This window comes from Aureobasidium subglaciale (assembly GCF_000721755.1).
Source record: "Aureobasidium subglaciale EXF-2481 unplaced genomic scaffold scaffold_21, whole genome shotgun sequence".
Taxonomy (NCBI): domain Eukaryota; kingdom Fungi; phylum Ascomycota; class Dothideomycetes; order Dothideales; family Saccotheciaceae; genus Aureobasidium; species Aureobasidium subglaciale.
This window is the reverse complement of record NW_013566974.1, coordinates 356,361-379,557: the sequence shown is the minus strand read 5'-3', so window position 1 is coordinate 379,557 and position 23,197 is coordinate 356,361. Positions and strand designations below refer to the sequence as shown.

Genomic DNA, 23,197 nt, shown 5'->3' with positions numbered 1-23,197 from the left:
CAGAATTCGGTGGACTGTGTGTCCAAAGAGTCTGGGGAGAGCTCGACACGAGAATGGACGTCGGTGGCTCTTTCTGCTTCTGTCGTTGTTGCCGTGACCTCTACGCATTCAGGTTTCATTCCAAGCATCCGCTGGACGCTTCTCTATCCCCTGATCTCTTTCAATGGCAGGAGCGAAAAAGTTGAAGGCTGGTGAGTCAGACTGGTGGTGAATTAGGGCGGCTTTGAGAATGCGGAGGTGGACGGGCAGCTTGATTGGGAAGGCACGAGTCGCTTTCTGCTTAGCGAGGGGAAGGCGCGGATTTCTTACGGCGAGCAGCAAATCGAGGCAGCCTCCCACGCACGGGCCAAACGACTCTCCAGCGGGCGACGCACATTTTCATAGCGACGAAGCAAAGCGCGCAGCCATCCACCACCTCATACCGCCAACATGAGACCCATTCTGCTTTCAGGTCACGTATGTACAAATGGTTGTCCTCTTGCTCGCAGCACAAACTGACCTCCGCCGCAGGAGAGAGCTCTGACCCAGGTCAAGTGCGTGCGCCCTTTTTCAGTCGGATCAAAAGAGACGGACAGGACACGGCGACTAACGGACAGCGCAGGTTCAGCAAGGAGGGCGACCTCATCTTCTCCGTCTCCAAGGATCACAACGCATGCGCATGGTGGTCACACAACGGTGAGCGCTTCGGTGTCTACAAGGGCCACCAGGGTGCTCTCTGGACCGTCGACGTCGACCCGCGCACCGTCCTGCTCGCTACCGGCGGCGCCGACAACACCATCAGACTGTGGGAGGTCAAGACTGGCAAGCTGCTGAAAACTTGGGAGTTCGGAACGGCCATCAAGCGCGTCGAGTTCAACGAGGACGGCACCCAACTGCTCGGTGTGACGGAGAAGCGCCAGGGCCAGCTCAGCACAATCATCGTCTACGACATCAACCAGGACCCCGAGGCCGAGCAGAGCAGCGAGCACGTCCTGCGCATTGTTGTCGACGACATTCCCAAGGTCACAGTCGCCGGCTTCTCGGCCTGCTCCAGATACATCATCTCTGGCCACGAGGACGGCTCCGTCACCCAGTGGGACGCAAAGACTGGCGAGGAGTACGAGCGCGCCTACCCCCACGAGGACGGCATGATGGTCACCGACCTGCAATGGTCCGCCGACCGCACCTACTTTGTCACGGCCTCCAAGGACAAGACGGCCAAGGTATGAGAGCACCGTTGAGAGTCTGGCTACAGCAGAACAGTCCACTGACACACGCCCTCGCAGCTCATGGACGCCAAGACACTCGAAGTCATGAAGACATACGTCGCCGACACGCCCCTCAACTCGGCCGTCATCACACCCGTCAAGGACTACGTTATCGTCGGAGGTGGCCAGGCCGCCATGGACGTCACCACAACCAGCGCCCGCCAAGGAAAGTTCGAAGCGCGCTTCTACCACAAGATCTTTGAAGAGGAGATTGGCCGTGTCAGAGGCCACTTTGGTCCCCTCAACTACGTCGCCGTCTCTCCCCTCGGCACCGTCTACGCCTCGGGTGGTGAGGATGGTTACGTCCGTGTCCACCACTTTGACCAGCCCTACTTTGACTTCAAGTTCGAGGTGGAGCGTGAGATGAGATTGTAATTGTCCAAGAGGAGGCGAAAACCAAAAGGGGGCTTTGTGAACCACGGCATGGCATGGCGTTCAGGGCGTCGTTTTTGACTACATGTGACGAAACCACATTTGGGAGCGCTGAATGATTTACTACAAAGTGTCAAGACGTGTCGCCCATGTGCAGAGAAAGAAGAATTGAATGTCTACGCAATTTGAACATCTGAACCATGTGTCTGACGTGAATGTGATCCTGTTGATTCGCCATGGCTGCACTGACAGCAGCATGACGCTGCAGCTCCAAACTTTGTCCCACCTCTCCAAAGCGACAACATCAATCTTCGGAATCCTGTATGCTCCTCTCACCTTCAGGAAGCCGCTGCATCTCCACCTCAATTTTGGAGTCGCCCAAGTCAAACCTAGACTCTGCACCATACTGATGTGAGTATCTCTCTTCCACTCATTGATCCACGTTGCGGGCGTCGGAGCGGAATAACCACAACACCCAAGTGGCTTGCCCGACCCTCTGCAATTATTCCGTACAATCAACAACCATCTCCAATTTGACAGCTTCTCCTTATCCCCCATCTTTCCACCCTCTCAACTACCATTCACTAAGACTACATAACCTAGCTTCCTCCTCTTCGTTGCAAGCATTGTGACGTATTTTCACCCATCACCAACAAACATGGCAACAATCACTCTTCCACCATCGGATGCAAAATATAGATTCAGCATTGTGCCAAACATCTTCAAACAAGCTCTTGCTGATACTGATGCTGATGCTTTTGATTATGTATGCTGCTCTCCTTCCATCTCCCATCTCTCTCCCCACTACCAACCAGCAGCTATTCTCTAGTCACGTCGATGTTTTACTATGCTGACCCCATCCTGCATAGGCAAAGGAAAACTTCGGTCTCATAGACCAAGTATATCCTTCAGATGACACACTGGAGGACGCAAGTGGAAAAACACAATGGCAGAGGTTCGAACACTACATTCATGAGTTGAACAAAAATGCTTCTCCAGGCGTCGAGTACAAAGTCCTCTACCTCGGTCGCCACGGTCAAGGATACCACAATGTCGCTGAAACACGCTATGGCACTAAGTTATGGGATGTATGTTTTGCTCCCTTGTCTCATTCCACCTCCTCTTTTCCAGTGTGAATGGCAGAGACAAGTGCTAATGTCTAGCCGCAGTCATACTGGGCAAAACAAGAAGGAGACGAACACGCCAATTGGGCAGACGCCCATCTCACCCCCATCGGCAAACAGCAAGCTCTAGACGTAAACACCTTCTGGCGCTCCGCTCTAGCACAAGCCAAAATCCCAGCCCCAGAAATCTACTACACCTCCCCCTTTTACCGCTGTCTTCAAACCTCTTGGCTATCCTTCCACGACCTACCACTCCCTTCCTCTCGTCCTTTTACACCCATCGTCGTCGAAGGCCTTCGCGAAACAAATGGCGTACACACTTGTGACCGCCGTGGCCCTAGCTCTATTATCCGTGCCGACTTTCCCAGCTACAGTTTGGATCCTGCACTCCCGGAGACTGATGAAACATGGACGCCCGAGTACAGAGAAAAGCCCACGGAACACATCCTTCGCGAACACGCTTTCTTGGAAAAGGTTTGGGGAGAACGGGAGGGTGTGCAGTGGGTGAGCTTTACAGCGCATTCGGGGACTTGTGCGGCTGTTTTGGGGGCGGTGGGCCACAGGAGGTTTGGATTGCCTACTGGAGGTGTCATTCCTATAGTCGTCAAGGGTGAGAAGTTAAAGGCTTAGAGAAGTGTTTTACAAAAGGGGAAATTGCAAGAGGAAAAGGAGAGAGGAACAGGGCAAATTAGAAAAGGAATAGATTGAGTGGAACGTCTGTCCGCGTCATTGATATTTGCTTCTTTCGTAGCACGATATGATGTTGCGAGAGAGATGGTGGTGAACGTGTCGGCATACGACAACATACTTTAGATGAACAACGTTCGAAATCGCACATACCATTAATCATGACCGCATTATCAATCAGAACATCATTAAACTTACACTGGCTCTGGAAGAATTACTCATCGACTCTATTTCCAAGTTTGAGGCTGTATCAAACACCATGACGAGCTACGTCGTCGTCGATGATCAAAAAGAAATGGTCGAGAGTATCACCCTGACTCCGCAGAATTGCAGCGAAGTTTGCAGCGGACGAGGGCTACGTCATTCTTCCATCGCCTGAACACATGTGCACATATATCCTGATCAATTTATACATGAGTTTCGAAAGCAACGAGAAGATGCGAGATGACCCTCCAGGCGCATGTGGCAGCGATTTGAGGCTCGACTAGTCTTGAAGGAACCTCATGTTGCTGTCTCGTCCCTCCTTTGGCTGTACTTTATCCGCAGTCTTGGCAGTGTTCTCCACGCAAGTATCCACGAAAGGAGAGGAGCGAGTGATTTGTGGAAAAAAATATGCAAATTTGCTTTATGAAATATTTGATTATGGAAAAGAAGTCTTTGAAAAAAAAGGATGGTAATAATCCCCGTAAAACAAAAGAGATGGAAAGTGTAACTAGATTTGCATCATGCCGAAGCCTCTGCGGCATCTATGCGACTTCTTTGTGCCAGACTCTCATGTTCTTGTCCACGCGTATACGGCGTGGCCGGCCCAGACGGCGGGCTTGTCGATTGCCCAGTGGAAGATCTCGCCTGCGATAATAGATGCGGGGAGGACGACGAAGAAAGCGACGGCCTTTGAGGAAGCGGGAGTGTACCCGGCATTGTTGTAGCAGTAAAGGAAGATTTTGATGCCAGCTGTGTACATCAAAAGTGTGGAGACGAGGTAGTAGCCTTGAGAAAATTGGGTCAGCGAATATTCGTGAAAAGGCATGTAAGGATGCAACTTACTCAGAGAGCGTCTTCCAATGGTCTTGAAGATCTTTGATCCGAGGATCTTCTTGCCAGCCTCGCTGAATTCGAGGAGAACCAGCAGACCGACAATGACGAGCCAGTTGTCCATACGAGGATAAGGCTGTTTACCATCAAAGTAGCCGAAACTGCTGCCACCCAGGTAACGAGCAGGATGAGCATGAGCCTCTCCACTCCAGTAAAGCTGATCAAGACCAGCAGTCCACATGTACTTCAACCCAGTTCCGATACCGAGGAAAACAACAGCAAGAGACCAATAAGGCATCCTTACACTACCAGACTCATTGCTCCAACCACGGAACAAAGCAGTACGAAGAGGAGGGTTGATAGCAACATCAGCCAGGAAGAGTCCAGTAGCCGAATACCAACCCCAACTGTTGAACCACCAAGACCCGAATGCAAACATGAGCAATCCAGTGACATGCCAAGAAGGCCTGCTGTACGGCAGAATAACCATGAAAATGTACACCGTGTAACTCTGCAAGTAAATCGCACTCGGCACCCAAAGCGTCCAAGACGGGAAAGCCAAATTACCCATTTGCAGCGAGTAGTCCTTGGTTACCCACAGCAAGTTCCAAATACTGTTGAAGCAAGCCAATGCACTCGCAGGGTTTTCGGGAGCGCGCAGGTACGGGTTTCCATTGATGCGGGCAAAGTCCTCGAGGTATTGTGTGTCGATTGTCTTGAAGATGATGCAAGAGATCGCGAGACCGACACCCAGAGGCCAGCCCATGCGGATAGGGCGAGCGATCAGGGAGCGCGCATAGGAGGCCGAGTTTACATCGCGAAGGAATGAGATTGCGACGGTGCGGGCAGAGAGGAGGATGAAGAAGCAAAAGATGAAGGATTCATCCCAGAGAAGGGGAGAGAGAATCTTGCGGAGGAGGACTTGGTAGTGAGGGCTGGTTTCTTGGATGCTGGGGATTTCACCTTGGAGGTATTAGCATGAATTTCAGATGGTCATGTTATGTTGCAATATCTCGCAAGTTTGAGCGAAACGAGCGAGCAGAGACATCTGCCAGCCGGCATCTGGTATCTGGCATTTTGGAGAGTCTGTCGCTCCTGCCAACGGCAGCGTTGGTCTCAGTTTGAGAAAAGAGACAGAAGGAAAGCAGTTGCACATCTTCGTCGGCTGTTCCCTACTATTATCGCGTCTGCACGCTTTGCACTCCAGGCATTGCCGAAAGGCTTGACATGAGATTGTTGAGACGAGGTCTTTGTCGAGGATGACGCGCTGCTTCAAGCCACATGCCGATGTTTCGCCGTGTGTAGATTGCGCCCCTTTTGGCCTATCGTTTCTCCGCACCGCTCGCTTTCACCGTTGCTTTGAAGCGTCTCTGTGATTTGGAAGATGGAAGGAAATCGACTTACTCAGATTGGCGCGAGGGTAAAGGCTGCGAGCGTACAGATCGCGTGCGATGATGCCAGAGCCTGCTCCCGGTTGCACAATACCTGGGCCACCGAAAACACCGGGCACTGTCGAAGGTGATGCGTCCGGGACGTGTTCTCCAGTCGCCGTCGCAGCAGGAACTGTCAGCGTCGGATTGAAGACCTTGAAGAACAACCATGCGAAACTCTGCACGGCGAGGATGGCGCGAATGCCCCAAAGGTGATCTTGCGAGTTGCTGAGGACAGACGACTTTCGTCGAAATGCCATGTAATTCTGAGGTTGGTTGGATCCCATGATGTGCTGATTTCGCCCTGCAGCGTGCTTTGGCGAACGAAAAGGAAAACAACAAGGTGAGTTCAGGTTCAAATGGACCCAGATGGAATGTCAAGATGATCAAGTACCGATTACACCCTCATTTGCTCATCATCTCTCCACCCTGCCACCTCTGTCTTTGCACGTCCTCGTCATGTTTTGATCAAAACGGCGACTATAGACGGCAATCACCCTGAAAGAGTCCAGACATTCTTTTTCCTACTGCCAGTCATCCTTCGCTTGGATGTTCTGGTCCATGGTAGGAAATAGCAATGTCAACGTTCGCCAAAATGAACCGAACGTAGCCGGTGATATCAACTGCCAGTCCTACAACGGCCGCAAGCCGCGCCGTTTGACCGTCAACCTGTACTTCACGACTTCTATTTCCACAAAGGGCCATCTCACTCTTGACTCGATGGCCGTTCTGAAACATATGACAGCCACGCCTTCTTGAGTTCTCTCGATCAACGTCGGATCTGCGGGTCTGTTACTGTTTTGACACTTTGCAACCCCAGTAGGGCAGTCTCTTTGTTTTGTTCTCGCCATAGTGAGACATGTCGTTTTGCTTTTGGATGATACGAGCCCATCTTGTTAAATCGAGCCCTGCGGTATACACTGGTGGCGTCAAGCAAGCTCGATCTGCTTGAAGCCCCTGCTGTCCGCTTCCGTCAACCGAGCACCTACGTCCGTACACTTGGCAACACCATAACACCGCGCGCTCTTGCATAAACGGCCAGACCAATGAGCGCCATGACCACTACGTCAACGATTCTCCACATGAGAGACACGCTTTTGTCGATTGCGAACGTTGACCATTTCGATGGGTCCAATCTGACGATGAGTCTAGAGGTCCATCAGGCTTCCAAAAGCAGAGGATTCATGATGACAGGCTACCTTGGGTATGCTCTTTGAATAAATTGATTACTCGAGCAAAGTCTTTGAAGTTTTGCCGCAATCCACGCTTTTCCCCTACACCCAATTTACGCTTGCCTTGGACACATACAACACCACAGCCATGGCAGAAGAGTTCAAGGGCGGCAAAGCCGCAAAGTCAGGATTCCGAGAGTTGACCACCAAACTCGACATTGCTGTCAAGTACTGCTCAAACTGGGTCTTCGAGTGGACTCCCTTCATCCTCACAATTTGCTACTGGGTAGCATCGATTTGTTTCTATGTCTCTTGCGACGAAGGAACGATCAAGGGATTTTACTACTTTTTCATGGTTATCAACTTCTACATTGCTGCCTGTACAGTGATTGAGGCCTTCTTGGGAATTTCACCACTTCGCGATGCGAGAGCGGCTGCCATCCGCGTCAACGCCTGCGGAGAGTTCCCCACTCCCGACGAACTCTTGCCAATCCTCGACATTCTCATTGTCGCATATTTGCCCAACGAGCAGGACATTGTCAAGGATCAAGTCAACTATGCACTCGAGGAAATTGTCTACCCTCGCGACAAATTGCGCATCAACCTTGTTTACAACACTCCCAAGCCAATCGAGCCTCTGGAGACCGAGCTGCTGGAGATGGAAAAGCAGCACGGTGGTCTTCTTCGTGTGACCAAGGTCGTCGGCTCAAAGTCAAAGGCTGACAATCTCAACTTTTACTTTACTCTCGACACTGGTGCTGAGATCATTGCCGTCTTCGATTGCGATCATTTCCCTCACCCTTACAATGCTCGCTGGGCTGCTGAACGTTTCATTGCCGATCCTACCGTCGACATTGTGCAAGGCAGATGCATTGTCTACAACGTCAAGGAGACCTTCTTCACCCGCATGATTGCTCTCGAGTTCGACAAGATCTACGCTGTATCGCATCCCGGTCGTTCGCGTCTGTTCAGCTTCGGTCTTTTCTGTGGTTCCAACGGTTACTGGAAGGCAGAATTGCTACGTGGTCACCAAATGCACGGTCACATGCTTTGCGAGGATATCGACTCTGCCCTCAGAGCTTACGGAGAAGGCAAGAGAGCTGTTCACGACATGAACGTCAAGTCTTATGAAATGGCACCCACTTTCTGGATGGCTTTCTGGAAGCAGCGTATGCGTTGGACTCAAGGTTGGACCCAAGCTTCCATTCGCCATCTTCCTATGATCTGGAACAACCCTCCTGGTGGCAGTCGTACTTTGAGCGAGCGCTACGGTCTTATCTCTCTTCTCATCGTCCGTGAGATGAGTTATTATCTTGTCACCCAGTAAGTCCTAAAGCCTGGTACACATTCAAAAGCACAGCTAACAAATTTACAGACACACTTGTCTTCTGTTCAGTTTCCTCATCACTGGCTGGCCCAAGAGCTCTGGTGAACTGGCCAGATTGATCTTCTTCCGCTACGCCTTGTCCGAATGGTTCCTCTTCCTCACAGTCGGCAGTTTGATTGTGACGCTATGGATCACAGAGATCGTGCGATCTGAGTTTACCTCCATCTTCGACATGTTCCTTTTCTCCGCTATTTACATTCCCTACCTCATTCTTCAGGGTACAATGGGTAAGCTCGCCTATAAGCTCAAGACATATGACGAACATCTGCTAACCACATTATACAGGTATCTATGGACACTTCCGTGAGATCATCGGCTACTCGTCTTGGAACCCTACTTCAAGAAAGTAGAGCTGTTCTTCCTTTTCCCATCCATACATTTTCTTTCTTGTTCATTTCTCTTTTGTTATCATGATCTAGAATCGTGTGGAGTCGCGCTTCGAACCGACTGTATCAATACTTAGCATCAACACTATCAGCAAATAAAATGCTGCAACGAAGATAATCTAATACGGCGTTACACGCAATCGCGGGTGAACGTTTCTGCATGTCTTTAATAGTTCAATCTCGCAACGCCCGCCATTCAACGGCTTTCTTTCGGCCCCGTGCCCATGTCATCTGTCCGACACGACTCATGTTTAGATGTGTGGGATGGCAATCGATTCAAAGAGCCAAAACACCGTTACGGTCAAACGTCTAATACAATCCTTACCTTAACTCTACAGTATCGTTAACTCCCGAAGGGCCCACCCCATCTCTTTTTACATGCATGGCGTACGCCATGATCAATCCCTGGAGTGTTCACCTTGCCGTTGCATCCGATCTATCGAACTGCAGAGGCCCTGAAAAAGTCGAGACCGTTGCGTACGTAGAAGAAAACAGTTGCACAGCCAAATAAGCAACTGAAACAAGGTATGTTGATCCCTACGTAGCCACAAACTGCCCGTAGTGCCTGTGTCCTTTCCTCCACGCCTTTGAATGCAATGGCTACCGGTCATTAGGGTCTTGGCTTGATCGTGCGATAGTGCGGCTGACGGTTGGAGGTTGATGATGAGTGCCCACCGTGATAACAGTCAGTGTAATTGATTGATGCGAGTCCAGATCGTCAGTAATAATTGATCCTTTGCATCATACATTGATCACCTTTTGCTTGCTCTTTTCCCAATACCTGCCACCTCTCAATAGAGACGTCAACGACAATAGCCTTGGGTAGAAGGCACGTGCAGTCGGGATATAATCGTATCTGCTTCAGCCTTTTTGCCTTTTCTCCCATACATTTCCCTTGTTTTCTCTACCATTTTGTTCTGCTTCTCCCCACAAGCTCACCGCAATCATGAAGTGGGGGATTGCACTTACCACCGCAATCTTTGCGGCCACGACATCAGCACAGAGTCGTGACGTTTCCGACTGCTCATGCGGTTTTGTCGATCCTACATCTAACGAGGTGTGGACGGAAGCACTGATTACTTACTTCAACGAGACGAATCAACTTCCCTCCGATTACCGAAAACTTGACTTCCACCACAACCGCGAGTATGGTTACAACTCGCTATACCGTCAAGGAGCCACTCCTGATAATGCATACATCGGCCAAGTCACGGACGAGAATGTCGATGAGCAAGTCATGCAGCTTTGGATCGACGCTGGAACTGGGCAGCATTACGTCCAGGGTGCTGGTATCGAGGCTTTGAGACAAGATATGCATTTCGGTACTTTCAGGTCGTCGATGCGTGGACCTCCCAAGAACACTGGGTGAGTTTCTTCCGATTCTGATTATTTTTTTGGCCGGTCCATGACTGACCTCGGGGTGATCATAGTGGTTCCGCCATGTCGATGCAACTTTACCATAACCGCACATCTTTCATCGAGATCGACATGTGTAACATGCAATACCCGGAAGACGCAAAGTTCTTGACCCTCAAGGATGGTGAATTTCCCGACGCCAAATATCAGCTTAACTACACATACTTCGCCAACGATGCCAACGCGAACGCTGGTGGCGACCCTTGGGAGTTTGTGGAGAGCAAGATCGACTGGACTCTGAAGCACGTCAACTGGACCATTGGAGGAAACAAGACCAGAGCTGTCGAACGCAAACGTACTGATCTCTACGAGCCTTTGCCTCTGATATTCAAGCATTGGTCTATTGGTGACAAGTATTGGATGGCAGGACCCCCCAACCAGCGTAATCAGGCCGACCTCGCTTGGGTTCGTGCTTTCTTCAACTCTTCCCTCACTACCGAGGCCGAACAGCAAAACTTTGATAGCCGATGCACCATCGCTGACGCGTGTTCCATCGACGACATTACTCTCCGCGGTTCGAGTCCTTACTCACAGGCTGCTCTCATCAGATTCAAGGAGCCCCCGCAAAGCAAAAGCTGGCGTGTTCCTGCTGGTGCAACCGCTGGTGCAGTCTTTGGTTTCGGTTGTCTTACTCTTCTCAATGTTCTCTTCAGGAGAGCACCTTGGAAGTTGTTCTTGAAGAAGAACAGAGGCCCCAAGGTACACGTCGGACCCGAACTCAGCTCACCTTCACCTTTCGTCCAGCAGATCTTGGGTGTGTCCAAGGACGAGAAGACTGCGATTCCTGCACCGAGCGAAAAGAAAACTTCAATCGTCGAAATCGTCGACAACTCCACTCTTGTTGGCGACAAGGACCACGCCCCGGCCGACAATATGCGCAGAAGAAGTGTCAAGTTCTTTAACCCCTTCGATGCCGATTCTGGAGATGATTTCGTAAAGAGACATTCCGACGCTTTTACTTCAGCTTCAGAAGTACCAAGAACCATGTCTTCCGTACAACCTACCGACTGGCGCAGGAAGAGTATGGCCTTCCATGGTGGCCTACCTGAGATGCTCCCCGAAAGAAGTGACATGGCCAAAAAGGTCAGGAAAGCCAGTGTCGCGTTCGCAGAGGGCACCCACCGTCCTCGCCAAGCCAGCACTTTCCAAAGCATCAAGGGTCGCAGTGGAAGCACCGTCAAGGCCCTTGGCCATGTTCTTCAGCACGGCATGCACGACGCCGAGCGTGTGGAGCCTGCCGGTTTGGAGAATGAATTGATACCCACTAACTCCGAGGACTCGGACAAGGGCAAGGTTAACCCTGCTAGGAGAGCAAGCCACGCGAACTTCGCTGGTACAGTTATGCGCGATCCCGATACTCTGCAAGACGTCGACCTGTCTCACCAGTCTCCTGATGCTCGTCGTTCCACCATCATCAGAGGAAGACAGCCCAGCGTGCTCGAGCGTTATCGCGAGAACCACTTTGCAAGCATTGGAGGTGTCTCAATGGTGTCAGCCACATCTCGTGGATCCGTCTCTATCAAGGATTGGAATACCCAAGCATTGCACCAAGTCAACACTATCGATCCGCCGCATGAGTCGCAGATCAAGACTGGCCGTCGCATCACTCTGGCTGAGGCTGTTCCCGTATCTGCTGTCGATATTCCCTTGCCCAAGGCCAAGGAGCACGAAGCTCGTATCAATTACCTCGCCGGTCTTGTCGCTTTCTCTTCTATCGGTGTTACTCTCATCCATTTCATGCTTTCCTTCAACCCATACGCCGGTGGTTTGAACTACGGCCAACACTACAGAAGTGAATACTGGGCCCGCTGGACCGTCACCCCTGCCATTCTCAACCCCATCTGGCTTGGTCCTTTCTTCGTCACGTCATGTAGATTCTTGGCAGCAAGATATCTTCGTGATGGAGATCTGGGTCTGGTTGCCGAGAAGATGCTTTTGCGTGCGCCTCGTCTGGTCCTTCCTTGCGCCATTGTCGCTGCCATCGAATATCTCTTCTTCGAGCTCAACTTCATGCAGTGGTTGCTGTACCTTCCTTCAATCTCCTGGTCCGAGTGGGCGTTCATCTCCAACTACGACAACTTCGGTCACTACCTCAATGCCATGTTGGAGTTGCTGTACCTGATTCCCAATGCAGCTCCTCAAGTTGTCAGCCACTACTGTGTCGGTGTGCTCTGGTCCATTCCGGTCCAGTTGCAGTACAGTTTCGTGACTCTTTTGGCTGTCATTATGATCCGCGACATCAAGACTACATGGAAGCGTTTCGGTTTCTACACTTTCTGTATCATCGCCAACTGGTACTCGCTGAGTTGGGGATCTTGCTTCTGGGCTGGTCTAGCGTTGGCTGACATGCAAGTCAACTACAAGTTCAGTGCCAGAGTCCAGGCTCGCCCTGCTTTGTGCTGGGTCTTCTGCATCATCTGTTGGATCTTCGCTTTTGCTAGTGCCGCCATGACTCTTCTGGAAGATCGTCTTGACATCACCACCATGTCTTCTGAGAGAAACATCCACCCTGACATTTACACTGGCAAAAAGCTCGGCGATACCGTCAGAGGTGGCTACCCGTTGTACTTCGAACCCCGTCTCAACACGACGGTCTTTGCAGTAGCCATGCAGCTTTTGGTCGAGACCAGCACCTGGTTCCAGGCTTTCCTCTCGATGAAGGTCTGGCAACCCATTTTCCCTCACGCCTTCACCATCTACCTTATTCACGGTTTCATCTGGTGGACTCTGGGATCCTACATGGTCGTCATGATCGCATCCCATGGAGCACCATACTGGGCGACTCTATTGGCCACAGCGATTGTGTGTTACTTCACCCTCGCCTTGACCGTCATCGCCCTTTCATTCATGACCGAGACCATCACGGCAGCATGTTGTCGCAACATTGCTCGCTGGGCTATGGAGCCCAAGGTTCCTAAACAACCCACCCTCGAGCCTTTCCCTCGCAACCTCTTCCTCGACCGTAACAAGGAGGCCGAACTTGCAGCCAAGGACGAGGAGACAGCAGTCGGAGAGACTGTCATCGGAGCAGGCCATATGGTCCGTCGCCCTACTCTTATCCCTGGTACAGCTGTGGATCCTACTGCACGTCGCCCGACGATCGTCGAAGGAGCCATCCTCAACGACGCCGAAAAGGCTGCGCTGGGTTCCACGACCATGCCATCACCAAAGCCTCAGCAAGGCACCGACCAGTTCGAGCGCAGAGGAACGCATCATGTCGTCAACGACTTTGTCATCGAGGAAGAAGACGAGGAAGACGAGTTGGACCCCATGGACCCTGCGTATGGAAAGTCGTCACAGACGTCGAGTGCGTATGGCAGAAATTCAAGTACGGCGGGATCGAGTTCGTCGAGTTCGAGGCAGGCTCCTTGATCTTTTTTTTTCCCTTCCCTTCTCTTTCTGTCATCATAAATTATTACATTTCTTTTGTCCTCCAAATATTTCTAGTCGAATGTGTATCCTTCGTATGTCTTGCATGATGCTGCGTACTGGTATTATGAGTCTGTGATTGTGCAAGAGGTTAAGTCGAGTCAGGCACACGGACCATGAAAGTCGTCATACGGCAGAGACCGCTTTTCCAAACTCTCCATTGCCTTTACTCTGATCATTATTACGACGTGTTTGTCCATCACAATTTATGCACTGCTGCAGAGGCTCTTCACATTGCAATCTGCCATGCACGCGTCCACAGCGCAAAGTACAGATTTCTTAATTAGGCTATTGTCACGGCCAGGTAGGTCTCAGCCGGTTGTCGGTCGGCAAGTGCTGCGCAGCTCCGGACGGCATCAGGACTTCACGCCGGCATGAGCATCCCGACTCCGATTATGACTCTACCTCATATTTAACAGGTAGTATGGACCTCTCTTGCATCTCAGACATACTTCATGTCATTCCTCGCTAAATCCATAGCGAGAAGCAACATCATGTCTCAAGTCCAGCATACAGCGCGCGTCGCACTGCTCTACCAAGCAATCGAGTCACCCGTCATCAATGGAGTCCGCAAGCCCATGAAGCCTGGTGGTAAGTCTCGCTACTGTACACGCATCCGGCCTCAATAGACACTCACCCTCTACAGGCTACCAAGACGGCTGTGCCGACATTGCCTACAACCTCAGCAAGCAGGCCGGCATCGACATCATCACACCAATCGACTCCCCCGACCCTCGAAATCACGTTGGATGGAGCTTCCCAGACTCGGAAGAAGGCATCATGTCAGCCCTGCAGAAAGGAGCAACTCACCTCTTTGCCAACACAGTCGTCTTTGCCAGCCATCCGCTGCAAACATCTGAAAGAGTGGGAGAATGTCAGGACAAAGTCAAGGTGGTCGGACACCCTCCGTGCATGGTGGAGCTGCACGACGACAAGCACTATGTCAACGACATGTTGCGCAAGTCTGCCAGGTTCACATTACCTCGCGGTTGGCTGCTCGAGGACGACGGCTCAGATCTTGATGCACGTCTCGACTCGCTCAATCTGACTTTCCCGACCGTCGGCAAGCCCGTCAGAGGACGAGGAAGTCACGGCGTCAAAGTCTGCCACTCTCTGAACGACTTGCGAGACCACGTCCAAGCTCTGTTCAAAGAGTCTCCAGCCATCATCCTCGAAGACTATCTCGCTGGAGAAGAAGCAACCATCACCGTCATGCCACCTTCAGAGGAGCACCCTTCGCATTGGGCTCTCCCAATCGTCACCCGCTTCAACCACAACAATGGCGTAGCACCCTACAACGGCATCGTCGCCGTCACAGCAAATTCTCGCGCCGTAACACCCGAAGAATACGCAAATGACCCCGCATACTCTGCCATCGCAGCTGAGTGCGAGCAAGTAGCCAAAACCATGGGTCTGACTGCCGTTATGCGTATTGATGTGCGTCGCTTCACTGCAGAGCCTGGGTCGAAGTTTGCGCTGTTTGACGTGAACATGAAGCCGAATATGACTGGGCCGGGTAGACCGGGGAGAGAGGACCAGGCCAGTCTGAGCGCCATTGCTGCTGCACAACTGGGCTGGGATTATCCTAGACTGCTGGAGGAGATGCTCAGAGGTGCGCAGCCTTTGCGGCGACTGAGGGAGATGCGACCGGACAATATGTGAGGTCAAAGAGAAAACTCGACGGAACACACCCATGACCTTCTCGACGGTCGGAAGGGTTGTTTCATCCATCCGTCAGACGTCTATGCCGGAGAACATTGTGAGATGCTTGGCAATTGTGTCAAAGCCATGTTGAGTTTGAGTTGCAGCTGTTACTAGGCTTCTCCTTTGGAGATTTGACAAGTCCCATACTCAAGAAGCCATACGATACAGTACAAGATTGATAACCAACAAGCTTCTCTTCGCTACCAACATTCACCAGATTGACACCGAAGCGAAAAAGACGAAAAAAGAATAGACACCGAAACAGGCCTGTAAATTGCTGTGTGTAAAAAAGAACGAACCAAATGAGATTCAGATACATGATGACGAGCGAAGAAATACGAAACCATTCCGACCATCTACGGCACTTGCAACCCCCCTTCTATTTCCCATCAAGAGCATTCTGAATCGACTGAAGCTGCTTGTCATTAAGACCACTAAACAAAATACTATCCGAGCTCATAGGAACAGGGTTCCCAGCATTATAATCCCTTGTAATAACAGTAGCCAAATTGATACAAGGAGCAGGCATACCGCTAACCAAAAAACCTGGGAAAAATCTTTGGTCAGTGCACCGTCTTCGATCACATCTTTTTCCTTTTTTTTTTTTACAAAAAAGGGGGGTCAAAAGCTTACCATCACCCCGAGGTGTAAAAACAATCCTCACACCAGCAAGAGAATCCGCACATTGCTGCAGACTATATTGACTGACAGCGGGAATGATCTCGCGTTTTCCGGTGCCTGCGCGGGTGCCGGCCGTTATTGCTGTGCCGGCGAGTGATGTGCCGGCGGTGAGGAGTTCGCCGGTTGTTACGCCGATTATGGCGGCGAGGGGGGGAGCAGGGCAGTATTGGAGCATGGAGGCGAGGGCGACGGCGCAGGCTGCGACGGTGGTGGTGGAGCGCATGTTTGGAGATTGTGGTTTTTGGGTTGGTGGTGGTGGTGGTGTTTTGAGTTGCAGAGTTGATGAGATGTGATGAGTGTGAGGTTGAGGTTTGTTGTGACTTTTGGATTTGGAGGTCGTGGAGATGGGTTTCTTATATCATCATCTAGACTTTGTGTTCCACGCAATGCGTCTTTGGCATTCAAGGGGATGTTGGAAGGATGGTGACGATGCTCTCATTTGGTTGTTGGTCTGCGAATCCTCCGCTCAAGTAGAGGATCTTGTTTCTACGTTCGATTCACCAACTATGCTCGCACATCCCAACACAGATCAATGTTGATCACAACTTCATACAATGGAGCATTGCAGCAACAACAACAACGCCTAGCAGAGCAGTTTCTTGGCAAACTATCAAACAATCCTGCTTGGGAGGTTGATGTAAGCGCCGGAGTGGACTTGTCACTGGTAAGTTGAGTGTTCTTTCGACGTCTTTTCATTGTTGATATTCTTTGCTGCAAGTTCATGTTTAGGCTTGTCTTATTGCTGTTATCCTGACTGACCAAAACCCTGCAAACCTGTGGCCCAGATCTAGTCATGCTTGAGAGATGAATGATGTTCTCGATTCTTGCACATCATTAGTCGGTAGTAAAGTGCCTTTGCAAACATCCTATGAAGAAGTCCACACTCTGAAACTTGCAAACTCCCAATACGCATTCTCAAAAGCCGTACCGTTACCAGAAACCAGGTCGGCGCAAGTGCCGGAGCAGCCATATTCTGTAGAGTAGACACTTGTTGCGCCCGCCCAGCTGCCGCAGAGATCGATGTTCGCAATGATGGATTGATTCGTGAAGTGTGATGAGATATCACAGTCGGTGCTGGGAAAGTCGGCGACGGGGGTGCCCCAGCCTGAAGGATCGGGAGATGAGTCGTTGGAAGATAAGAGATCTGAGGGTGGTGATGTGCGGTTGAACATCCACATACGAATACCAGCGTCGCGAAGCTCCATGGCGAATAGCTGTAGGGGAAGTTAGTTAGATTTTCTAAGGCTTCACCGGGTGCATAACGTACTGCTCCACCGGCCTCGTTCAAAGCTGCTCCGTAACTGCTCTTGGGGCCGAAGACGCCACATCCTTCATTGTCATTTGTCGAATTCCAGCAGTTCGTTCCCGACACAGTGCCGGTCTCTTCTCGCTTGGTCTTCATCGTGCAGCCTTTCGAGGTGTGCAACGTCATCTGGTTCCCCTTGTTTCCTTGCTCCACCGCCTCGATGACATCAATTTCTCCATGCTCTGGCCAGTTATTCGGATCCGAGAGCCATACTGCAGGCCATGTTGCGCAACCATACGGCGCATGGATGACATCAAACACGAAGAGTCCAGTATCCCACTGATTTTTCGACGTGATGCGGACTGAGTTTCTGTTCGTAATCCCAGAGCTCGTGCTGTCGACTTTGAGGATTGCTGACTTCTCTCCAGCATATGTGAGATTACTCCACGTCGCCGACTCCTCGGACAGATACACTACTGAGCCGCTGCTGGGATCAGCGTCGGTGTAATAGTCGAAGTGGTCGAAAAAGGTGGTTCCGTTCATGCGCTCAGATATCGTGTAATTCAATGCGCTGTAGTCCGGGTATGAACTCGACTCTGAAGATTTTGTGCCTTCGACTGCGCCAACGATTACTGCGACAATGACAACAGTTGCGACGACACCTCCAATGATTTGCCATTTCCGCGACCAGTGGAGAGGATTGAGTTTCGACATAACGAGTGTGATTATCGTTGCATGCGTTCAAGAACGGATGAGACACTTGGTGGGCGAGTCGAGGGCAAGAGTTCTGTAATGTGAAAGACAAGAAACAGAGACGGAACAAGTGGGCAAAAACCCGAGAAGATGTTGCAACCTACCAGAAAGGACGAGCGATAAGGATTATATCCAATCCTTCGCTCCTGCCCAATACAAAAAAAAGCCTCCTACACTCGCACGTACGCGTAAAAAGCCACACCGTGCTGATTCGCTGGTTTCATCATGTTTGTTATATTTCGGTGCCTTGGCGACTTACCTGCGCCATTGCAATTGTCGGCATGTATACGCGTCTTTACAGGGAGTGTCGAGGTGAAGATGAAGGGTGAGTTGCGGGAAAACCGTTGAAGCCGTCCGCAACAAAAAAACTCTCGAGGCAAGCGCGCGTCGCGGCGTCGTCATCATGTTCAGGAATCGATGTTCCTCCACCACCAGGCACTTCGGACGCCTGGCCGTCGTCGTGATTAATTGATGACTCCTTGTACCAGTATCTGCGCTAGATGCGTCACTGGATGTTGACTGCATGCAAGCCGTTGTCATTGATGTTTCGCCTGAGCGGAAGACACGGTAGCCGCGTCCTTCAGCCTCCGGAAATGATCAGGATATAACTGTTCATCGAGGCTCTAGACTCGGGCTCATCCCGACACGCAGAGCCTTATCCAGAATAGAGTCGCTACAACATTCTCCAGTCGCATGCCGCAGCTGCTGAACATTATAAAGTTACAAAGAACAAAGCATCGCAAGGCTTCTCGAGGCTTGTGTCGCGGAAACAAGCTTCGGCGAAGATAGCTATGTCCGACCTAGACTGTTTGTCGTGCCCTCATTCGACACACCTCTAGCAAAGCTATTGGTTGATATGGTTTTTTGCACACATTTGAAGGTACATTGGAGTCGCAAGAGATGCAAAAGCGAGGCATTTACAAGGACCACATGTCAACAGCGACTTCCTTATAACCATTCCCTGACAAAAGACTCCAGAGCCCCGTGACCTGCTCAACATAGACTAGCTGCTCATAAGCACGAGGATACTGCCATCTCGGTACGATCCAGAAGAAGAACAAAATTACCCAGACGAAGCCCAGACATTTCCTACAGGCCTTCCAATCACCATTCATGTTTTTGAAAATCTTGTTGCCCAGAAAGCACTTTGCTAACTGAGAAGCGATCACTTCGAGCACGTGACCCACGAAATTGGCGACGAAGAAATATGCATCGAGCATGTACAGCTTTTTGTCACCCGCGCACCAGCTAACCAGCGAATGAGCAAGTCCAGAGATGAGAAAGACGCAAGCTGCGACGAGGAGCTTTTCCACCAGGCAAGAGGCTTTGACGCCTAGAAGATGACGAGAGAACACTTTGCCGACGTTTGTGTACTGACGATACGCAAGACGATGCCAGAATCGTGACCAGAATCCTCGGATGCTGCTAGCATGCGAGACGTGTCCAAATAGTGTGGGCCACTCCTCAGGACCATCGAGGCGCAAGACAATGACAAACAGGATACCGAGGACGGCATGAGAAGCCTCGAGTTCGTAGTATGCAGACCAGATCCAACGGACGCTCATGAGGAGATGTACTAATACCTCGCGCTGTGTGACAGGAACCCCATTGCTCCATACCAAGCGGCGGAAGAAGACTTGACGTTCCGGTGTGATTAGGTCGATTGAAACACCCCTGCCTACTTCTAAAGAGGCCGCTGGTGGTTATGATCAGTTGTGATATATTATTACACGTGATGAAGCTGTACACTATAACAAGTCAGTCCAAAATTAGATTCGGACAGGCGCCTCCGGGATGGAATTGCGCGAAGGATTCGACCCACTTTTCTACCAACAAGACAACTCGCGCACCCTCAGGATCCTACATCCATGGCATTCTCGGTAGGATGTTGGATTGTTGAGCTCGAAATACTCAGCCTACAGGATGGAAACGTGTTTTCATCTGCGAGCTTTCTATTGAGTCGTGCCTGCGAGAAAATTGTCAAATATTGCTCATTTTCCATCCAACAACTTGCTTGTAGGAAATGTGCTCTGTGTCCGCTATACATGCGAGATCGACTGCTTCGCGAAGCTTCCGATGGAGGACTTTCGGCAGGTCTTTCAATCGCGTATATCATCGAGACCTGTGTAACTTTTCAGCGTTGCAGCATGACAATCTCATACTGTTGAAATCGATTCCCTGATCATCCCTCATCAAGAGGGTATGCACGACTGGATTTGGCGGCCGTCGACTAGAATCAGCTGCGGTGCTTGCTTCTGGTATGATACACGAGGCAAGCTGTGGTCTGTTGCAGAACAAAGGCGCCCGGTTGGAAGAGATCCCAACGCGTCTCCGCCAGCTTCGCATTAAACCCTACGTCATTTCAGCGGTTGCGCTGCCTTAAAACACGTGCTATGCACTGGACATACCTATCTACACAGCCAACTCGACCTCTGAGGATCTAAAAGTTGTTCAAGGGATCATATGAAAGGGTCGCTTGAATTTTACACTGATCTTGGTAGCTGTTTGCGAAATCGCTACTTGTAGAATGTTTGCGACATTAACCTGGGTCTGTTGCAAGGATGTTCAGCCAAAATTTCGGGACAGACATGTGAGGAATCATTTTTTGATCAGATGCCCTCCATGTTCGAATTAATCGATACAAAATACCTAGAGCAGCTTGAAGACATTATTAAATGTCGGTTTGGGCAGTGAATTGAATACTACACCCCATTTTCAACGTGTTATAAGCCTATTGTCGTAGCCATCGTTTGTAAGAGAGCGTACCCTGTCCCTTATCGTTGTGCTGGTCATCATGATCATCAACCTCTTGGCGCCCATCATCGATGACGGAGCATGATGCTCCATCGCCGCGACACGTTCCTTCAATGTTTTGTTCTTCAAACCATTCCAAGAACGCGTATCACAAATGTCCCACCGCAGCAGACACGCCTAGGTCAGAATGTATACCGTAGGTCTATTTGTCTACTGACGCGCTAGATACTTCAAGCCGAACCATGCTGCCTTATGGCACCGTCCCTTTTTGGTCTTCAAAATTTGTTCAAAGTCGCAAAGAGCGTGGTAGTTACACAGGTCACTTGTCTGTCAATATGACCTCTGACCAGTGAGCAATTCTGACGAGATGGTCTGTGCTGCCGCCAGTTCCTCGTCTGTCGGCATGTCAACAATGAGGAGGTACAGGACGTCCTATATCGTGGTTAGTGCTCTTGCCGAACCATCATACGAGGAGTCGTGACGTACCTTCTTCATGACCTTCTGCACAAGACCCAGAGGTCCTGAATTAGCTCCTCCCCTACCACCACGTATGCCACCGAGTCCACCTCGCGCGACTCTGCTGCTACTCGCGGCCCCATTGCTGAGACCCGTACCGACAGTGTCGTCCTGGTCAACTTCATCGAACCTTCTTCTCAGGACTCTACTTGAACCCCTGTCGAACCTACCACCAAAATCGCGGTCGAACCGTGTGGAAATCATGCTTCCGCTGCCAAATCTTTGTCCGCCACGGCCACCCATAGTTCGTTCGGGCAGCTGAATCGCCCCACCTGAGATCAGTGCTACCAGCGAGCCGCTGTTGACTGGATGACTCGGGTCAGCGAAGCGAGAGGAAAACTTTGGCTTCGGTCCAGCAGTAAGAGTGCTATCAGGATTCTTCATTGCCTATACAAGATTGTCAGTCCTGATTGCAAATGAGATGTGGTGCTCGACTTACAAACTTGGCTTGAGCTCTTCTGTCCATGTAGTCCTCAACAAAGCCTCGCTTGGTCTTCAAGGAAGACTTCTTTTTTCGGCCTTCTTCATCTGAGGTCGCGGCGAGAACGTCGAGACCGGGATAGATCAGTGGCGCCACTTCTGGCCACTGAAACTCTCCATAGGTCTTGCCATTGGACTTGCGAAGAGAGGACATGAATTGCTCATTGTCCCCACTCATCGCTTTTGCCGCGATGTTGTTGAAGCCGACGGTAGTCCTCGCATCAGCATTGTCCGGATTCCAAGTCAAGACTAGGCAGAAAAGCCCTCTCGGCATGAAGAAGTCCTTATTGATCTTGTCTAAGAAAGTGTTCGTCTTGTAGCGACCTTGCACTTCCATGGCTGCTGTCGTGACTGCGGTGATGGCCATTGAGACCAGGATTGAGGTGACAGTAGGCAGCCAGATTGTGCCGATGGATGCGAGATTCAGTGCAGCTATCCATTTTGAAGCTTGTGTCGACTTATTGAAGGTCTCGATGAAGTCGATGAAGGTGGCTTGATCGATACCACGGTCTGAGAGAATGGGGGGGTATGCTCTGACCACACCACGGCTGCGATCGGTCGGTCTGCGTTGAGGAATGATGATGGGAAAGGGCAGCTTCTCTTGTGAAGCTGGAAGATCTTCAAATGAGTATGGTGGGAGTCGGGAGATGAATGTTTCTGCGAAAGTTGCGGGATCGGCTGGCTCATCTGCTTCTCTATTTCTTGGGATGCCGACGAGTTCGTCTTGAGCTTCGTCGAGTTCCCATGCTTCTTCTTCAAACTCATTGGCTGGTCTCTCGCGACCAGGGGAAGGCTCAGGCTGCTGTGATGCCTCGTCCGGCTGCAGCCGTATCTTATTCGCCTTGTGGGCCTTGTAGGATTCTGATGCAAGGCCAATGCCTCCTCCGATGGTTTCAACGATGCCGCTGATGAGTTGAGCCATGGTTTGCAAGTAAAGAGGGTGTAATTGTGGAAAGAGATGAGATCGACGGTGTCCGAGACCGTGTCTTAAGAAGTCTACAAAGGCACTGCCTTCTAGGATCTTGTCTCCTCATTACACAGCTTCCATCGTCAGGCCCTAACTTGCAATACGAGCAAACAGTAGCGGCTGTATGGTCAGTCCACGCATCGCAGTGGCTGAGTAAATCCTGCGAATGCTCCTGTTGTCCACTTTCGGAGTATGGTCCATCAGCGCAACACGTGTACAAGCACTAAAACCCAAGATAAGGCGGATGATCATCGGACAAGCATTCAAAACACTGCTGACTAGGCTTAAAAATGCTTGATTGATTGGCACAACCTTGTCAGCTCGGTTTCGCATTCGCACCTGTCAGGTGTTGCGATTCTCAAGGGGATTTGTGGCTGAGTGGCTGTCGTCCTCTCGGTTTCGGTTTCGGTT

The 23,197-nt window shown here is 50.8% G+C and overlaps 10 protein-coding genes across 10 annotated transcripts; 5 read left to right on the top strand and 5 right to left on the bottom strand.

Moving 5' to 3' along the window:
* The first annotated feature begins 144 nt into the window (after positions 1 to 144).
* On the top strand, positions 145 to 1,707 carry AUEXF2481DRAFT_423089 (uncharacterized protein). The gene is made up of 4 exons (XM_013485623.1): positions 145 to 456; positions 511 to 533; positions 602 to 1,202; positions 1,266 to 1,707. The coding sequence occupies exons 1-4, from the start codon at positions 430 to 432 to the stop codon at positions 1,620 to 1,622; spliced, it is 1,008 nt and encodes a 335-aa protein (XP_013341077.1). The 5' UTR covers positions 145 to 429; the 3' UTR covers positions 1,623 to 1,707.
* A 438-nt stretch (positions 1,708 to 2,145) lies between these two features.
* AUEXF2481DRAFT_43021 (uncharacterized protein) lies at positions 2,146 to 3,608 on the top strand. Its single transcript, XM_013485545.1, has 3 exons — positions 2,146 to 2,385; positions 2,489 to 2,707; positions 2,789 to 3,608. Exons 1-3 carry the CDS (start codon positions 2,278 to 2,280, stop codon positions 3,371 to 3,373), a joined length of 912 nt encoding a protein of 303 aa, XP_013340999.1. The 5' UTR covers positions 2,146 to 2,277; the 3' UTR covers positions 3,374 to 3,608.
* Positions 3,609 to 4,025: 417 nt separating this feature from the next.
* AUEXF2481DRAFT_82287 (uncharacterized protein) lies at positions 4,026 to 6,417 on the bottom strand. The gene is made up of 3 exons (XM_013485582.1): positions 5,870 to 6,417; positions 4,478 to 5,428; positions 4,026 to 4,420 (listed from the first exon to the last, which is right to left on the bottom strand). The coding sequence occupies exons 1-3, from the start codon at positions 6,180 to 6,182 to the stop codon at positions 4,203 to 4,205; spliced, it is 1,482 nt and encodes a 493-aa protein (XP_013341036.1). The 5' UTR covers positions 6,183 to 6,417; the 3' UTR covers positions 4,026 to 4,202.
* Positions 6,418 to 7,215: 798 nt separating this feature from the next.
* On the top strand, positions 7,216 to 8,804 carry AUEXF2481DRAFT_7649 (glycosyltransferase family 2 protein; the record flags this gene model as incomplete). Its single annotated transcript, XM_013485485.1, has 3 exons — positions 7,216 to 8,390; positions 8,443 to 8,681; positions 8,740 to 8,804. 3 exons carry the CDS (start codon positions 7,216 to 7,218, stop codon positions 8,802 to 8,804), a joined length of 1,479 nt encoding a protein of 492 aa, XP_013340939.1.
* A 982-nt stretch (positions 8,805 to 9,786) lies between these two features.
* Positions 9,787 to 13,628, top strand: AUEXF2481DRAFT_32156 (uncharacterized protein; the record flags this gene model as incomplete). The annotated part of the gene is made up of 2 exons (XM_013485508.1): positions 9,787 to 10,205; positions 10,271 to 13,628. The coding sequence occupies 2 exons, from the start codon at positions 9,787 to 9,789 to the stop codon at positions 13,626 to 13,628; spliced, it is 3,777 nt and encodes a 1,258-aa protein (XP_013340962.1).
* Positions 13,629 to 14,179: 551 nt separating this feature from the next.
* AUEXF2481DRAFT_7647 (uncharacterized protein) lies at positions 14,180 to 15,347 on the top strand (the record flags this gene model as incomplete). The annotated part of the gene is made up of 2 exons (XM_013485484.1): positions 14,180 to 14,276; positions 14,332 to 15,347. 2 exons carry the CDS (start codon positions 14,180 to 14,182, stop codon positions 15,345 to 15,347), a joined length of 1,113 nt encoding a protein of 370 aa, XP_013340938.1.
* A 421-nt stretch (positions 15,348 to 15,768) lies between these two features.
* Positions 15,769 to 16,293, bottom strand: AUEXF2481DRAFT_7646 (uncharacterized protein; the record flags this gene model as incomplete). Its single annotated transcript, XM_013485483.1, has 2 exons — positions 15,769 to 15,935; positions 16,023 to 16,293. 2 exons carry the CDS (start codon positions 16,291 to 16,293, stop codon positions 15,769 to 15,771), a joined length of 438 nt encoding a protein of 145 aa, XP_013340937.1.
* Positions 16,294 to 16,773: 480 nt separating this feature from the next.
* Positions 16,774 to 17,886, bottom strand: AUEXF2481DRAFT_43015 (glycoside hydrolase family 16 protein). The gene is made up of 2 exons (XM_013485544.1): positions 17,338 to 17,886; positions 16,774 to 17,284 (listed from the first exon to the last, which is right to left on the bottom strand). Exons 1-2 carry the CDS (start codon positions 17,857 to 17,859, stop codon positions 16,937 to 16,939), a joined length of 870 nt encoding a protein of 289 aa, XP_013340998.1. The 5' UTR covers positions 17,860 to 17,886; the 3' UTR covers positions 16,774 to 16,936.
* Positions 17,887 to 18,797: 911 nt separating this feature from the next.
* On the bottom strand, positions 18,798 to 19,905 carry AUEXF2481DRAFT_423649 (uncharacterized protein). Its single transcript, XM_013485622.1, has 2 exons — positions 19,892 to 19,905; positions 18,798 to 19,817 (listed from the first exon to the last, which is right to left on the bottom strand). The coding sequence occupies exon 2, from the start codon at positions 19,632 to 19,634 to the stop codon at positions 18,987 to 18,989; it is 648 nt and encodes a 215-aa protein (XP_013341076.1). The 5' UTR covers positions 19,635 to 19,817; positions 19,892 to 19,905; the 3' UTR covers positions 18,798 to 18,986.
* A 1,077-nt stretch (positions 19,906 to 20,982) lies between these two features.
* AUEXF2481DRAFT_91290 (uncharacterized protein) lies at positions 20,983 to 23,112 on the bottom strand. Its single transcript, XM_013485587.1, has 3 exons — positions 21,779 to 23,112; positions 21,310 to 21,726; positions 20,983 to 21,255 (listed from the first exon to the last, which is right to left on the bottom strand). Exons 1-3 carry the CDS (start codon positions 22,739 to 22,741, stop codon positions 21,154 to 21,156), a joined length of 1,482 nt encoding a protein of 493 aa, XP_013341041.1. The 5' UTR covers positions 22,742 to 23,112; the 3' UTR covers positions 20,983 to 21,153.
* Positions 23,113 to 23,197: the final 85 nt, after the last annotated feature.

Coding starts and splice junctions, on each gene's coding strand:
- AUEXF2481DRAFT_43021 (XM_013485545.1), top strand. CDS start 2,278: ATGGCAACAATCACTCTTCCACCATCGGATGCAAAATATAGATTCAGC. Junction 2,386..2,488: donor ATGCTGATGCTTTTGATTAT/GTATGCTGCTCT, acceptor CATCCTGCATAG/GCAAAGGAAAACTTCGGTCT. Junction 2,708..2,788: donor ATGGCACTAAGTTATGGGAT/GTATGTTTTGCT, acceptor GTCTAGCCGCAG/TCATACTGGGCAAAACAAGA.
- AUEXF2481DRAFT_423649 (XM_013485622.1), bottom strand. CDS start 19,634: ATGAGCGTCCGTTGGATCTGGTCTGCATACTACGAACTCGAGGCTTCT.
- AUEXF2481DRAFT_423089 (XM_013485623.1), top strand. CDS start 430: ATGAGACCCATTCTGCTTTCAGGTCAC. Junction 457..510: donor CCATTCTGCTTTCAGGTCAC/GTATGTACAAAT, acceptor CCTCCGCCGCAG/GAGAGAGCTCTGACCCAGGT. Junction 534..601: donor AGAGCTCTGACCCAGGTCAA/GTGCGTGCGCCC, acceptor CGGACAGCGCAG/GTTCAGCAAGGAGGGCGACC.
- AUEXF2481DRAFT_82287 (XM_013485582.1), bottom strand. CDS start 6,182: ATGGGATCCAACCAACCTCAGAATTACATGGCATTTCGACGAAAGTCG. Junction 5,429..5,869: donor TTACCCTCGCGCCAATCTGA/GTAAGTCGATTT, acceptor AATACCTCCAAG/GTGAAATCCCCAGCATCCAA. Junction 4,421..4,477: donor CATTGGAAGACGCTCTCTGA/GTAAGTTGCATC, acceptor AATTTTCTCAAG/GCTACTACCTCGTCTCCACA.
- AUEXF2481DRAFT_43015 (XM_013485544.1), bottom strand. CDS start 17,859: ATGAACGGAACCACCTTTTTCGACCACTTCGACTATTACACCGACGCT. Junction 17,285..17,337: donor TGAACGAGGCCGGTGGAGCA/GTACGTTATGCA, acceptor CTTCCCCTACAG/CTATTCGCCATGGAGCTTCG.
- AUEXF2481DRAFT_91290 (XM_013485587.1), bottom strand. CDS start 22,741: ATGGCTCAACTCATCAGCGGCATCGTTGAAACCATCGGAGGAGGCATT. Junction 21,727..21,778: donor GAAGAGCTCAAGCCAAGTTT/GTAAGTCGAGCA, acceptor AATCTTGTATAG/GCAATGAAGAATCCTGATAG. Junction 21,256..21,309: donor TGCAGAAGGTCATGAAGAAG/GTACGTCACGAC, acceptor ACCACGATATAG/GACGTCCTGTACCTCCTCAT.